The 16,304-nt window shown below is 38.6% G+C and overlaps 1 protein-coding gene across 2 annotated transcripts in view; it reads right to left on the minus strand.

Annotated features, from left to right (window-relative positions):
• LOC136858211 (very long chain fatty acid elongase AAEL008004) overlaps positions 1–16,304 on the minus strand; it is a 301,631-nt gene that overhangs the window by 141,619 nt on the left and 143,708 nt on the right. For both annotated transcript variants that reach the window (XM_067137592.2, XM_067137591.2), the window contains one exon: positions 12,393–12,514. In XM_067137592.2, coding sequence (XP_066993693.1) covers positions 12,393–12,453 — 61 coding nt within the window. In that variant the 5' untranslated portion in view covers positions 12,454–12,514. The remainder of the gene's footprint in view (positions 1–12,392; positions 12,515–16,304) is intronic.

Raw genomic sequence — 16,304 nt, forward strand, 5'->3', positions numbered from 1 at the left:
TGCTTTACGGGAGCGAAAGCTGGGTGGACTCAGGATATCTTATTCATAAGTTAGAAGTAACAGACATGAAAGTAGCAAGAATCGTTGCTGGTACAAACAGGTGGGATCAATGGTAGGAGGGTACTGGGAATGAGGAGATATAGATATAAGAGGTATAGAACTAAATGAGGCCACAACACTAGTTGCAAATTGAGGATTGTGGCGACGTTTAGTAAATTCACAGAGGCTTGCAGACTGAACGCTGAAAGGCATAACAATTTGTAATGATGTATGTATGTATGTATGTATGTATGTATGTATGTATGTATGTATGTATGTATTTATGTATGTATGTATGTATGTATGTATGTATGTATGTATGTATGTATGTATGTATGTATGTATGTATGTATGTATGTATGTATGTATGTATGTATGTAAAGATGTTCGGAGAAGGTGAAGAGATTAGCGGCCATGGCCGATACTAGGAGCTGTCCCGGCATTTGCGTTCGTGCAGGATAATAGAAAACAACGGAAAACCATTTTCAGGACAGTTGACGGTGGGGAACAGCCCTTCCCTATCTCCCGAATGCAGAGGTGTAGGGTCTCGGTAAAGCTGTGGCCACCCGTCCTTTACTTGGTTGTTCGGATGGAATGGACCAGCCGTGGCTAACTTTAAGTCTAAACCTACTCTGCATCCGCCGACTCTCTGGTTTGAACCTACCTCAGTAGTTCAGAAGACAGTTGTGATTACGTTGGTGGTGATTATTGTTTTAAAGAAGAATACCAGGCAAATAATCTCATCAGCCACACTTCTATACCATAATAATAATAATAATAATAATAATAATAATAATAATAATAATAATAATAATAATAATAATAGTAATAGCAATCGGAAAATCTCTCAAATAGATACATTCGAGTATCTGGGCGAAATTATTCAACCAGGGAGCATAAATCAGCAAGCAAAGAAAGAAAGAAAGAAAGAAAGAAAAGAAAGAAAGAATTGCACAATTACAAGAAGTTTTCATAAACACCTGGAACAGACACAACAAACACACTATATCGCAAAACTCAAAATTACGACACTAAATTACAGTCGTCAAACCAGAAGAACGTTATGGATTCGAAACTCTGGTGGGAAGATCACAAATAAAAACGTCATCAAGAAACAAGAGAGAAGAATCCCTAAAAAAATACCTGGAACCAAAATGCAAAATGAGAAAATGGAATTCGGGTGAAAAAGAAACCACAGGAAATCAATCACATCATAGTAAAACAAAATACAGTCAGGAAAGTGCTATTAAAATTTTACGGTCACCTATACAGAATGAGTAACAATAGGGTAACAAAGAATAATAAACCTAGCACTATCCCTTAAAAACCACAAGAACTGAATTTGAAGAAATAGTAAAGACCTGCAAAAAATTGGTACTAATGATGAAACAGTGTGTTAAATAAATCAAAGGCACTTCTTAGTTGGCCATAATGAATAGATAATAATAAGAATAATAGTAATAATAATAATAATAAAAATAATAAAAAATAATATTAATAAAAATCGGGCTACAAATCTCCTTCTCAAAAACTAAGGTCATGTGCAACCACTGCAACATCCAGAATTTGACCTTGAAATTTGATACAATCAAAAAAGATATCTCGGAGAAATTGTAGTACTATCGGGAAAAGAACAGAAGGCCCTCGAGGTCCGCATCCAGAAAATGAAAATAATAATAATAATAATGATAATAATAATAATAATAGTAATAATAATTCGGCCTACAAATCTCCTTCGAGGTCATGTGCAACCACTGCAACCTCCAGAATTTGACCACGATATTTGGCACAATCGAAAAAGTAACTGAGTTCCGATATCTCGGAGAAATTGTAGTACCAACAGGAAAGGGTCAGAAGGCCCTCGAGGTCCGCATCCAGAAAATTAAGAGAGCCCTCGACCGAACGCAAAACATTTACAACAAAAAATGCCTCTCAATATTCACCAAAATTCGATATTACAACACCGTCATCAAACCTGCAATACTATACGCGAGTGAAACACTGGATCTCCACAGAAAAACAGTACTCGAAGACATCCTGACAGAGGAACGTAAAATCATCAGAAAAATTCTCGGCCGAAAACTGACTGACGAAGGATATCGACTGCAATCTCGTACAAAAACCGAGGAACTCTCAAACCTTGCAGCCGACATAAGGAAAATACAACTGAAATTATGCGGACACATCAAACGCCTTCCAGAAAGCAGACTGACAAGATTATTACTAGAGGCAACAGAAAACATCAAAACAAGTAGGTGGACATCGGAAATCCGCCAAGACCCGGAAAAATCATGAATCAAAGTGGCCGACATCGCACACCGAAGCTGTTACAGAACTAAATCAGCAAGTCGGAAGTAGAGTCCGAGAGGAACCACAAGAAGAAGACAGGAGCCAAGTGGACAGAAGAACGAAGAACCACGATAAGAGAAAAATTGAAGGCTGCGTGGCAAAGAAGGAAATGCACAACTTCTAAGTGAGCTTTGCGTGATCAGTTTTCTGGTCTTTTTCGCATATAATAATAATAATAATAATAATAATAATAATAATAATAATAATAATAATAATAATAATAATAATAATAATCTACTTGTTCTGATTCTAGCCAAGTGCCGGGTCAAGTGACGAAGCCCCAACTAATACCAAGCTGGAGGGACGTGCCGGCTGGAAAGGTCTATCGCTCACTATTGGGGCAATGACATATTATTATGGAGCGTTACCAGAATAAAACTGAGAGAAGTAACTGGACATTGTGGATAAATTCTGTCCGGAACTAATTCCATACGGATTTTCTGAGCTTTGAATCCTTGACATAGCTATGAACGCCTGACGTGTAAACGTTTCAACCTCAGAGGAATCTGGCGTACCAAATGACCTTCAAATACCATAGGACTGAGCCAGAATCGATCTTGCTTACTTGGGCTCAGAAGGCTGACGCTCTACCCTCTGTGCCACTCAGCTCGGCGAAGTTCCAGCCTGGTGACCTAATGACCTCTATCAGTTGAGATGAACGTAAACAAGACGTAAGCCAAGAGCAAATGGTAATATGTCGTGAAGAGCAATGAATGGCGAGAACTCGGGTTCTGACATTGTGTTTGGCAAGTCCAGTGGTACTCGTCTGACAGCTCTGGTCATTGCGTAAGAAGAGTGCTAAACCGGGAGGAATCTGTCACGCACTACAGTTACATAAAATACATTAATATACGTCCACTAGACTCTGCATACAAATGAGAGAAACTCATTTTTCTTTGGTTGCAAAACCGAGAGGTACGTTTCGACAGGTTTAGGTTCGTTTCTTATAATACAACCAAAATCAAATACATGAAGGAACAGCTCAAGGACGAATTTCTCATTTGTACGTCCTCAGATGACACACCAATATGGTCTACTATGTCCTGCTTCACGTGGCTGCTACCTGTCTATATATCATCCGTCCTCATTTTGTTCTCAATCACAACTAACTTGACCGATGAGATCCTCATCTCAACCAATGCCTAATTCAATTATTATTATTTTTCCTTCCTCTTATGGCTTGTGCGAGCGTTATCCTTTCCTCCACTCTTTTCACAACTTCATCATTTACTGCGCATGTGTTCTTTAAGTGTCATGGTCTGACACCGCGGGTAGCTCGTTTGAGTTCTCTTGGTGGAAAAGCATCTCAACATCAGAATATTGGTCAGCAGGATACGAGAGGGAGTGATACACAACTTCTAATCAATAGATTGCGTGACAAAAACCTGAATTCGGTTCCAAACCACCGTGCAGCGTTCATAGTGGGCGAGGGCATGTGTCGCTGTCTATGGTGATTCTCGTCCGTCGGACGGTGAAGTTTAGCTTTAAGCAGACCCCTTGGTGTTACCTGACAGAAATAGGCTATGTTCCGACAGCGGGTTTCAGCCTCTCCCTACCTCATTATCAGCATCACCACACACACACACACACACACACACACACACACACACACACACACACACACACACACAGGTGCGCAGGTCGCCCAGGGACGTCAACAAGAAAGACTGGCACCAGGCCTCGGAGGCCACACAACATTGAATAACATTACTTACTTCTTCCACAGCTAACCTTTTCCATCTAACCTCCATATCCACGTCTCAAATGCTTCCAGTCTTCTTCCGTCGTTCTTCTTTAATATTCATATCGCTCTTCTCCTCCTTCTTCTTATTTTATTCATGGGGCCTCTAAATATTACTTCCTAATCAGCGTCGAGCTCTAAGACCTTTTGATACCATATTTTTCCTTCATTCTCACCTACATATACCTGCTCCCTTGACAAGGCTGCAGGTTGTTCTAATTGGGTCTTCTTGGATTTTTTCTCTCTCTTCACCTGGTAGTCCTAGAGTGGAGAGTCTAATTCTACCCAGCGCCTCACATTCGAGAAGTATGTGTTCAGCTGATTTCTCTGCTTCATTGCATTTCCTACATATTATGTTGTCTCTTATCACTTCAATTCTATGTAGGTGTTTTTTTCAGATGGGAGTGTCCTGTCAACAGTCCTACTACCCATCTTATATTTTCTCTGCTGAGTTTCAACAGTTCTTTAGTGTATTTTTTGTTTGGTCTTTTTATCAGTTCATTTGAAAGCCTGCATCCTGGATTATTTTTCCAGTTTTCCATTTGTTTCTTTTGTACCCATTTTACTATGTAGTATTGGGCTTGTCCATAGGAAATCCCGCATACAGGTTCTGTGTTTCTGCCCCTTTCCTGGCCAGTATCGCTCTCCTACAAAGCACGGTACTCCAAGTAAAGCATATGATAAGTCTCTTCCGCAATCATTTATCTAGTATTCGCTTTGCAGACTGGAGTCCCCTTCCTCTGTTGATTGCTTTCTTAGCAACAGCTGTACGAGTTTATACCACTCGATGGCATCTTAAATCTTCAGTAAACGCTGCCAAGATACCTGAAAGCTACCACTTGCTATTTTTCTACTTGACCTACTGTATATTGATGTTAGTTTATTACGCTGTGGTGTGGATCACCAGTATATTCTTCACATCCTCATTCCGTATTCACCACATCCTCTTCTCAGTTCTTCTTGCATTCTTTTCATAGTCAGCTCTCGTTCTGCTAATAACACCTTGTCGTCAGCAAACGTAGTGCAACGAATATATGCTATGCACAAACACACCATCTGGAGAGAGCTGAACAGTCGCATACTAGGAAATCCCAGTTACATAAGAAGGGTAACTCATTTACGATAAATAAAAATTGGAAAGAAACCCATGGCAAATATTATTACAAATTGAGGGGGTTGAAATTTAGAATACAGTACCTGGAGTAATCTTACAGCCTTTTCCTAATCATATCTCTAGTCTCAAGAAGAAACTGAAAAAAGTAATTTAAATTTGGAGTCGTAACTTTAATTCTTAAATTAGTGGTGTTGATTAGTACGTTAATCAGACTTTCAGTTGGAGTTCACATGTGACAGGTAGAATTGATGATTTATTTTACAATTTCCTTTACGTCGCTCCGACGCGATGGGACAGGAAAGGGATAAGAGTTGAAAGAAAGCCACCGTGGCTTTAATTAAGGTGTGAAAATGGGAAATATAGGAAAACCATATTCAGGGCTGCCGACAGTCGGGTTCGAACCCACTATCTCCCAAATGCAAGCTGATAGCTAGGTAAAAATTATATTATTTAAGCGTGGAGAATGACGGAAAATACCGGCAAGTTGATTTGACGGATTTTGGTGACAGTCCGCATTTTTTGGACTGAACATCGTACTGATACGTCCGTGCTGGATGAACTAAGCATCCAGACTAGACTTATGGAGCGGATCAGCCACGGTTGTTTGCGATACTTACGTCACATTGCCAGACCAGGCACTTTGGAGAAACTTGTCATGGTGGGAATTATTAACGTCACCACGTCAAGAGACTTCGAGGAAGACAGATGAGTGGACTAGTTGCAAGGCCTGGTGGAAAACTCTTCCCACGAAACTACCCTTGCAGAAAGTAAATCAGGCAGCAAGAACAAGAACCTCCACCATGCCCTGTCAACGGAAAAGTACAGGCTGTTTGAAAAAGAACTCCTTAGTTTTAATGTGTCCTAGAATCTGTACGAAGTGACACTATTCTAGTTTATGGTGTGTAATTCATCAACTCTCTAAGTTCGGCGCCCCTGCAGTTGGCAGGTCTGCTTGACCTTGAGACGACGCCAGTGCTGCGGAGCCAAACTGGAGAGTTGGTAAATCACACACCACAAACTAGAATAGTGTATGTCACTTTGTACGGATTCTAGGACACATTAAAACTAGGGAGTCCTGTTTCAAACACCCCGTATTGAGGAAGAAAAAAGTTGTGGCTCTTCTATATCTATATGTATAAAATAAGAGTTTTGCCTGTACATTGCTCAGAATTTGAAAATGGCATTTCTGTATCGGTTATGTCATCAGTAACAAGGAAATGCACTTTTCACTTTTTCGTAATTTCTGTCTGTCTGTCTGTCTGTCTGTATGTATGTATTGTCCCCTTCAAAAGTGGTAATATTTTATTAGAAAGAAAATGATTTATTTCATCAGTGTGTTGGGACATTATTTTAATCGGCAAGAGGGTGAGATTCCGTATTTCGTGCCAGTACGAGCTAGTCACTTCGCGAACCGGTTTTCCCGACCTACAGAGAGCACGAGGGAGCAGGCTGGAATTCCTGTTATGTGGCCTTCAGACACATGTGTGCGTACCACGTGACACGGCGAGCAGGCAGATCTCAATCGATCAATAAATGGAAAGTCAAGTGACGTAAAACTGGAGCAGCCAATAAAAGTGACAACCTTCACTGGAATTCAACAAATCCACCAATTAGATGTAATTAAGAGACACACCTATGTCTTACGACAGGAAATTAATGGTAATTCCAGAGGAAAATTTGGTAGAGGGTTTTATACTTCTGAACGCTAAATTTGAGCATTACTCTGACTGCAGCAACCGAAGAGACTGGACGTCGTTTGCTTCATCGGAAGACTTTACATTGGAGAAGGCATCGAGGACTATATAAACAGCAATTCAGACACTCGAAAAATTTCACTACGATTAATTTAGGGTTGTTCTAAGATAAGTGTCTTCAGCCAGATTATAAAGCATCGAGAGTGAATCCTGGGCTATTTCTAAGACTTTTTGTTAGTTTCAGCTTTCTACAAGAACTTGAAAGAAGAAAGGTCCTGAGTTCGAGTTTACGGCAAGATGGTTATCCAGCTCCACGAAGAATACTGCAAGTTCCTGTACATCGTCAACGCCTCCATGAGTCACTAAACATGTAAGGCATCGGACATGGGCGAGACTTCGTTCGATGGAAGGTGATGTGACCACGTGCTAGGTCATCAGCCACAATCCAGTTCACACCAGTCACATGAGTATTCTTTAAGAATTCAATTGCTTTCTATCTTTGTAAATATCTGTAAACGTAGCCTTACTTATTCCTTTGGATTTCTATTAGTTTTGCAGTAGTTTGATTTTTCATTCTTCTTTCTTTGGTGAGAGGTAGTTAGAACCCTTGGAATGAGTGTGTGTTTGCTCTATTAGTTAGAAATGAATGTGAGTCATCGAGAGAGACCTTAACTGTCCTAAGAATTTAGAAGACAGGAGAGATAAAAATTAAATGAACCCCGCGTTAATTTTGATTAGTTTTGAAATAATTTGAAAGTTATTTAAAACAAATTAGGACAGTGTTCTAGTGTTTTTCTTCGTGTAGAATTTCATTCTATGATTGTACGACATGTTTATGGGTTCGAATTTATTTAGAGTCATCCGAATAACTTCACACGACAACTTTACGAATGAGATTATGCACGGTCAGGAATATAATAATAATAATAATAATAATGAGTAAAAATAATTAAAGCTAATTACGGGCTAAAATGATTGAATAAGGTCATGAGTTTAATGTTAGTTATTTTTGGAAAGTATTATCGTGTGCTCACTTTATGTAAAGTAAGCCTGGAACATGGCAAATTCTCCGGACGGAGTATCGACGAATTATAGGTATATTTCTGCGCTATGAATTTGAGTATGACTTGCAGATGGGCATTATATTTTGAGTAATAATTTATGCACCCATTAGAGTCAATTTTGGGAAGAGATGTGTCACTGGACATGATTTCTTCGAGCTTCAGTGCAGAATAATTGAGAGCCACGACATTATGATGAATAAAAATAAATGCCGCAACTCATGTACCGTTAGCGCGTATTCTATTATTTTGACCTGTGTTACAATTATTCTATTCGCTAAATTAGGATGATTTCTGTTTAAAATACTCCTTGAACATCGTTGTATAGTTAATTTCTTTGTATAAGTGATAACCTTAATTCTATCACACTCTGAATTGATACCTGGGATGTGTGTGATAGTGTCATCTGGAGAATGATTTCCCTAATTCGCAGTAAAATCCTAAAATTAATAATAATGGGTTAGTGTTCGTGTAAATAATGTTATAATAACGCCGTGTACCCCTGTGTGAATGTGTGATGTGAGATTTGATCCTATTCTGTGTTTTTTGGAATATTTCATGTACGATTTTGTGAAGGTGATTTTCATTATGTGCGTCAAAGTTTTGACCGACTTGTATTATTTCGCGTGTCCGTAATTGGATCAATTTTGAATCTTTAGAAGATTTTATCGTAATTTAAGGTTGATTAGGGCCTAATTTACTAACTCAAAGTGAATAAGAGAAGGCAACGTCCGTGGACTGATGTCACGAGATTTAATTGTTAGATGTTGTACAGTCACTTTCTGCATAAAATTGAGCAAAAGTTAAGGTGATATAAGTTCAAGTAAAAGTTATTAGAAGAAGTTTATTCAATCAATAATTATATAAACGAAGTAATTGTTGAAAGGAAAGTCTAGGGAATACTTGCTAATCATAAATTAATGAATTAAATAATTTTCAATAATTTAAATAAGGAGGAGAAAATAGTCATTTTCTTGGAAAATAATTGAAACCCAGGAGGGAAGATTTTAATTTTAATAATTGGGTTATCATCATAAGAGAAGGATATTAGATATTATTTTGTTTTCCAATCAATTTTCAGTAAGTTAATGGTTTCTATATTTATTATTGCAGAAAAGAACAATCATTGAAAATTTATTTGAGCGAGATCCCTCACGAATGAAAGCACGAGGAGAAGATGTTTTTCAAGAATCCAACCCAGATTTTGTTAATTTAATTGTTTTCTTTAAAAGAGTGTTAGTTTAATAAATGTGTAAACCTAATTTAGTCTCCTTTCATTTGTCGCTAGTCCTTCATCTATCCCTGCCTTTAAAATTTTCTGCGCAGCCGATAGCGAACGGTCCACCACTGAGACCCTCGCTCTCCGGCGAGCTGAGCCCGGCATAAAGGGGGCAGTATGTATGTATGTATGTATGTATGTATGTACACGCATCACTAGAAAACGGCTACAGAGAATTTAATGAAAATCGGTATGCAAAGTCGAGGAATAAGTCGCTACAATCTAGGCCATAAATAATTTTATTCTCGTTGAATGAAATGGTAGTTTAGGGGAAGGCCTAAAATTTAATTTTCAAATATTTATGTTATTAGTGGTGCTGTCTTAATAAAAATTGGTGTACAAAATCGGGAAATAAGTCGCTACAATTTAGGCTATACATAATTTTATTCACGCTGAGTAAAATGATAGTTTAGGGAAGGCCTAAAACTTAATTCTTAAATATTTACATTGTTAGTGGCCCTATCTCATTGAAAATTGATATGAAAAGTCGGAGAAGAAGCCACTATAATCTAGACTATAAATCGTTTAATTCACGTTGAGTGAAATGGTAGTTTAATAGAAGGCCTAACATGTAATTCTCAAATAATTATATTATTAATGGTCATATCGATAAATACTACATACTACATAAAGTTATATAGAATTAAATCTCCGACCACTTATGTCATACTTTTTACCGTACCGGCTATAATAACACAGATATTCGTGAATTTGGTTTTTTGTTGTTGCTAAGTCCATATCAACGCCGAGCCACGAGAAAATGGGTTAACATAATTTAATGAAAATTGGTATACTCGTATAAAGTCGGGGAATAAGAAACTACAGTCTAAGCTATTCACCCTGGATGAAACTGTAGTTTAGGGGAAAGCACCTAAAATGTAATTTTAAAATACCTATATTATTTGTCCTATCGAAAAGAACTACATAAAAGTTATAGAAAATACAATTTCCAGTCATTGATGTTTGATTCAGTGGTATTTCAGAGTCGGAAGGAAACTAAATGTGAAAGCCTACAATACCGAAAACGCATAACATCGATCAACAATAACATTACACTGACCATTGTTTGTTGTGATGTTCTTTGTCTCTTATGCTGCCTCTCAACTCCGATAGATGGGATTACCGCTGCGTACAGAGTATAATAGCCTGACTGAATACTGGCGGCAAATAGCCGGGGAGTTACAAAACTTTCTTCTTTAGCATGCCATTCCTCTGGTTCATAGATTTTCTGATACAGCTGGTACGTGACACACTGGTTCATCATAGTATTCCGGCTATTCGATCCCTACTCTGACGCGCTGTTTTGAATGAGCAGTGGGCATACTTAAGGCAGAGGCTCACTTAGTAGAGTAGTTATATGACCTGGTTTAGAATAACAATTTAGGCCTATTCCAAATTATAGCACCACAATTCACTAAATAACTCAAAATCCAACTCTGAAAAGAGCCGTTTCTTAAGAAAAGCTTCTTCCTCCTTCATTTTCATTAGATTCTACATTCATTTTATTCCAAATTAGCAGTAAAGAGGGGGTTTCTCCTCTGGCTTGGAGGAAAAATTTGCCTCCAAGTCAGATAGATTTTTCCTCCGCCAGTGTAGTGAATTGATACTTTCCGACTCATCGGGTACTCTTAGGAAACCGATTAGTACAAGGACATAGTTTTTGCCCTGGGATTCGCCGCTATTCGACCCCCTCCCCGCCGAAAAGGGACGAAGAGCTTTCACGGCTCACGGCTGTCTGCGGCTTGGTCATTCCAGCTCTGGAACTTTGGACTGTTAGATCGGCAGCTTATTACTGTTCGTTAAAAGTGAGAAAATGTGTGGTTTTTCATTTGATCGAGTATTTAATATGAAAGCATTGTTTTTAATCTCCCCATTCCTCCTGACGTCATTGTAATGACCTATGTTCATTTCAGTTGGGAAAAAACCACTCAGTCTTTTTGAGGATGTAAAAAGGCAGGTGGAGAGCGAGTGCCTACCATTATAACGAAAACTCTCCAACCTCATTGTGACTGATGCTATGTAAGCGGGTCTACCATTGCACAGTCTTATATGAGAAAAGATGTTTGGTGACTTCCCAGTCGCGTTTCTAGGGTAACGTTAAGAGCTATGCAATTTCATATAATCTTGCTCACAACGTGTACACTACCTAACCTAGAATTCTGTATCATCATCATCATCTGTTTACCCTCCAGGTTCGGTTTTTCCCTCGGACTCAGCGAGGGATAACACCTCTACCGCCTACACTGCAGTGTCCTGGAGCTGCAGACTCTTGGTCAGGGGATACAACTGGGGAGAATGACCAGTACCTCGCCCAGGCGGCCTCACCTGCTATGCTGAACAGGGGCCTTGCGGGGGATGGGGAAGAGTGGAAGGGAAAGACAAGGAAGAGGGAAGGAAGCGGGAGTGGCCTTAAGTTAGGTACCATCCCGGCATTTGCCTGGAGGAGAAGTGGGAAACCACGGAAAACCACTTCCAGGATGGCTGAGGTGGGAATCGAACCCACTTCTGCTCAGTTGACCTCCCGAGGCTGAGTGGACCCCGTTCCAGCCCTCGTACCACTTTTCAAATTTCGTGGCAGAGCCGGGAATCGAACCCGGACCTCCGGGGGTGGCAGCTAATCACGCTAACCACTACACCACAGAGGCGGACTAGAATTCTGTATACAATGTAGAATTCCGTAGCGAAGCACGGGTACATCAGCTAGTTTTGGTAATATGTGACATAGTTGTTGCTGCTGCTCTTCTTCTGATCTCTTTAGTGCATCTATTTCTGTTAGTATTTAGTCCTCTAAGCCAACGGCCGTAGCCGTGTTGAAACACCGGATCCCGTGAGAACTCCGAAGTTAAGCAACATTGGGCGTGGTCAGGAGTTGGATGGGTTGCCATGCGCTGTTGGTGGGGGTAAGGGAATGGAGGAGCGGAAATGAACTGGCCACCCTACCGCACGTAAACTCCGGCTCAGGAACGCCTCTGCGGAGGTTTGGACCTGCCTTCGGGCAGAATAACCCTTACCTACCTTAGTCCTCTAACTAAACGGACTACTAAATAAAAACTAGACGACATCCCAAAATAAATATGGTTAATTTTTATATAACCGTTATGCGTTGGCTACTCACCACTGATGGAGTCCACAAGGTTGACATACCGGTCGATCGCCATGCGTACGATGCCCGCCATGGTGGCGGTGTTTGATGGCAACCGTTACTGCAGTGTTGGACGACACCGTTAGCCCACCCACCTGTAAAAGGAAAGACAAAAATTTGTATTTAGAAATGGAATAAATGTACGGTATGCAAAGAGTGATACACCTAAGGGTGTTAGAAAAGCTCTGAAAAACAGGGTGATTCACCAATCATGTTACGTCTCATTATACAATAATAATAATAATAATAATAATAATAATAATAATAATAATAATAATAATAATAATAATAATATTTCGTGTGGCTATTTCTAGCCAGGTGCAGCCCTTGTAAGGCAGACCCTCCGATAAGGGTGGGCGGCATCTGGCATGTGTAGGTAGCTGCGTGTTATTGTGGTGGAGGATAGTGTTATGTGTGGTGTGTGAGTTACAGGGATGTTGGGGACAGCACACACACCCAGTCGCCGAGCCATTGGAATTAACCAATGAAGATTAAAATCTCCGACTCGGTCGGAAATCGAACCCCGAGACACTCTTCACCGAAGGCCAGTACGCTGACCATTCAGCCAACGAGTCGGACGTCTCATTATATGTCAACTATAGAAGTTAACTTGAACGGGATAGTGTGAACTTGTACAAGGTTAAAGTGGCTGTACGCAGAAATTCTTGAATTTATTTATTTATTTATTTATTTATTTATTTATTTATTTATTTATTTATTTATTTATTTATTTATTTATTTATTTATTGCGAACATAACTTGTCATGAGTCCCAATTACAATATTCACGACAATTGTTACTTAGTCGTTTAAAACGTAGCTAGAAATATTGGTCATCATAGAAGCTTTTCCCAGAACGCTACCACACATGGCTAATGATCACAACGTTCAGGCTGTAAAACGGTGATTCTGTTGATACATATACGCCTACTATGTCTATATTATTTTTGTTGTTGTTGTTGCTTTCTATAGGTCTTAAGGACATATCGTGCATTAGCCATGTTCAGCTGTGTAGTTTGACATAGTCAAACCGAAGACCGTCAGTGGAGAAATAGGTTAGTTCTGACAGGAGTTTCCATTTGGTTATGGATAGGTAGGTTCGGAATAATCAAGGTTTCGTGCTGTGAAAAAAGACAGGAGGTCGCAAGACTCTACTGAACAAAGATTTCATTTTACGTATGTATTAAAATTTGTAGAAATTTTGTTTCCCACATTCTCGCAACTCCGTGTCGTAGCACTGTCAAATACATGAAGTTCTTGGCTGCCTGAAATGAGACAGTGGACGTGATAAAGCATACAGATTTAGTATCTGCTGCAGTGTTTCGAACAATTGACAGTCTCGATGATAATAGTCTCTTTGGCCGCTCAGGAACGAAGATTAAATGTCACGACGATGATTTGGTAGACTTACCATCATCAATATTTGCTTTCTTGAAATGATGATTTTTTTTTAAATGTTTGAAAATTTGAACGTCTGTGTGTTGGGATGTTAAAATATTACGAAATCTTCCGGACAATCTGTGACATTTTACTTAGGAATTAATGCAGAGATAATCCACCTGATAACGCTCCTATTAGGGAATCGAAATGACCGGCTTCGTAATCAGCTCATATTTAATTAATTTTATCCGTTGCTTAGATGCAAGGGGGGTTTGACTTTTGATTAAAAATTGAAATTGTCAGTCATCAAGCGGACTTTCCCTTTCTGATTTTATTTGAAAATGCAGTCCAATACATTTTATTTGAGCTGAGGGAGTACACATGTGTCTAACAATCGCAAAATAATAATTCTTCAACACAGTGTCCGCAATGGTTTGGATGATGTCCGGGATATTTTTATTCTTAGGAAGTGTCTCCTTAGAAATATCCTCCTAGCGCTGGTCATAAGCCCAATTACTCCCCATTGTTAATTCCATACTTGTTTCCGAGATCCTCCATGTCCGTGTCTATTATTTTACTATATAATCTGTCCTACTCAACTTGTACCTCATGATCATGAATCCATCACCGTAGCCAAATAATAATAATAATAATAATAATAATAATAATAATAATAATAATAATAATAATAATAATAATAATAATAATAATAATAATAATATAGCGTTTGACTGTTGATAGAGAAATATTAGATAAAACGATACGTGAGTTTGGAGTTAAAACCAAATTGGCAAACCTGATCCGCGAAACCTTTACAGACACAGTCTCAAAAGAGAAATTTATGGGTGAGATATCACGACCTTTTACAATAAAAACAGGTGTCGGACAGGGTGATGGCTTACGTCCACTCCTTTTCAACTGTATCTTGGAAAACGTTGTGAGAATTTGGAACGAAAAACTGAAGCACCATAATATAATACCACTTATGCTGGGGAGAAAGAACAAAGGTGTTGCAATAAATTGCCTAGCATTTGCAGATGATTTTGCCATATTCACTGAAAGCCTGACTAATGCAGCAATACAAGTAAATCTTCTGGAAGTGACAGCCAACATGGCAGGATTAAGAATTTCGCAAGAGAAAACAAAATTCATGACGAATATAAAAAATGCTCCAAAATTGCTAAGAACAGATGTCGGTTCGATCGAAAGGGTAAAGCGATTAAAATATTTGGGGGAAACAATCCAAGAAAAATGTTGATCTAAAAATCTTGAAATAATGCACTACAACACAGTTGTGAAACAAGAATGCTTATATGACAGTGAATGCTGTGTACTCAATTATAAACTTGAAAGATTGGAAGTACTAGAAATAAGAATTATAAGAAAAATATTAGGCCCTCAAAAAACTAGAGAATTTTAGAAATTAAGAAATAATAACGGAATTTATCCGAACATAGAATACATATATAACAGTACGAAAGAGGTGACTGCTATTTTTTGGACATATTTACAGAATGGATGACAGTAGACTAACTTAAAAGATCTTCACGTATCTTTGATAGGAAAAGTCAACAGCCACCTGGATTCAGAGGTCAAAAAAGACTTGGAAAGAAACAACATCAGAGAAGAAGAAGTAACGGAAATAGAAATTTTCAGGAAGAAAGTTTTAAAGATGGAAGGATTCCAAGGGAGGGAGGCAAAGAAAACTGGCACAAAGTGGTCTGAAGAAAGAAGAAAGAAACATAGTGAAACAATAAAGGAATACTGGAAGAAAAGGAAGGAACAACAACTAAGGATGTAGAATTGAAATTGAAACGTGGTCCCTAGTAGGCCCCAACTCAATAATAATAATAATAATAATAATAATAATAATAATAATAATAATAATAATAATAATAATAATAATAATAATAATAATAATAATAATCAGGAATGTTTCAAGCTGAAACTTAACACACGGTGATAACGACAGGAAATTAAATAGTCTATAGCTCTGTTAATTTTAGCTTTTCTTGACAAATGATAGAAAAGTACGAAAAACAATGGATTGATAATAAAGGAAAACTTTCTTTCTTTGTTGTAAATAACACAATTATCAGTTTCATACTCAGCGAGAAATGTGAAATATATAAACATTCCTAGTTTATTCTTGAAGTAGGTGCAGGTGCTAATGGGACCTTTACCTCAACCGTTGTGGGGCGCATGTAAGGTGGGAATATATTTCCTCACTCCCCCTTTTTCAAGTTTGGTTTCTTTTGTGAAACAATTCAATGAAGTCTTCTATGTGAATACACTCTGCACGGACAGCGCCGGCCTTCAAACCTGAAGACCACGGCAGATACATGGTCAACAGAAAGCATAATAAGCATAATCCTAGGCTATAAGGGCGTGGTTTTTCTCATGAAGTCTTATATTCCATTGTGTTATTGTTTAGCTGTTCAATATTTCCTTCAACAAATGAGCTCATTTCTTGTAACCGAGTGGCCTCGCTACTTGCTTTCCGTAT

The sequence above is a fragment of the Anabrus simplex genome, chromosome 1 (genome assembly GCF_040414725.1).
Source record: "Anabrus simplex isolate iqAnaSimp1 chromosome 1, ASM4041472v1, whole genome shotgun sequence".
In the NCBI taxonomy this organism is placed as follows: domain Eukaryota; kingdom Metazoa; phylum Arthropoda; class Insecta; order Orthoptera; family Tettigoniidae; genus Anabrus; species Anabrus simplex.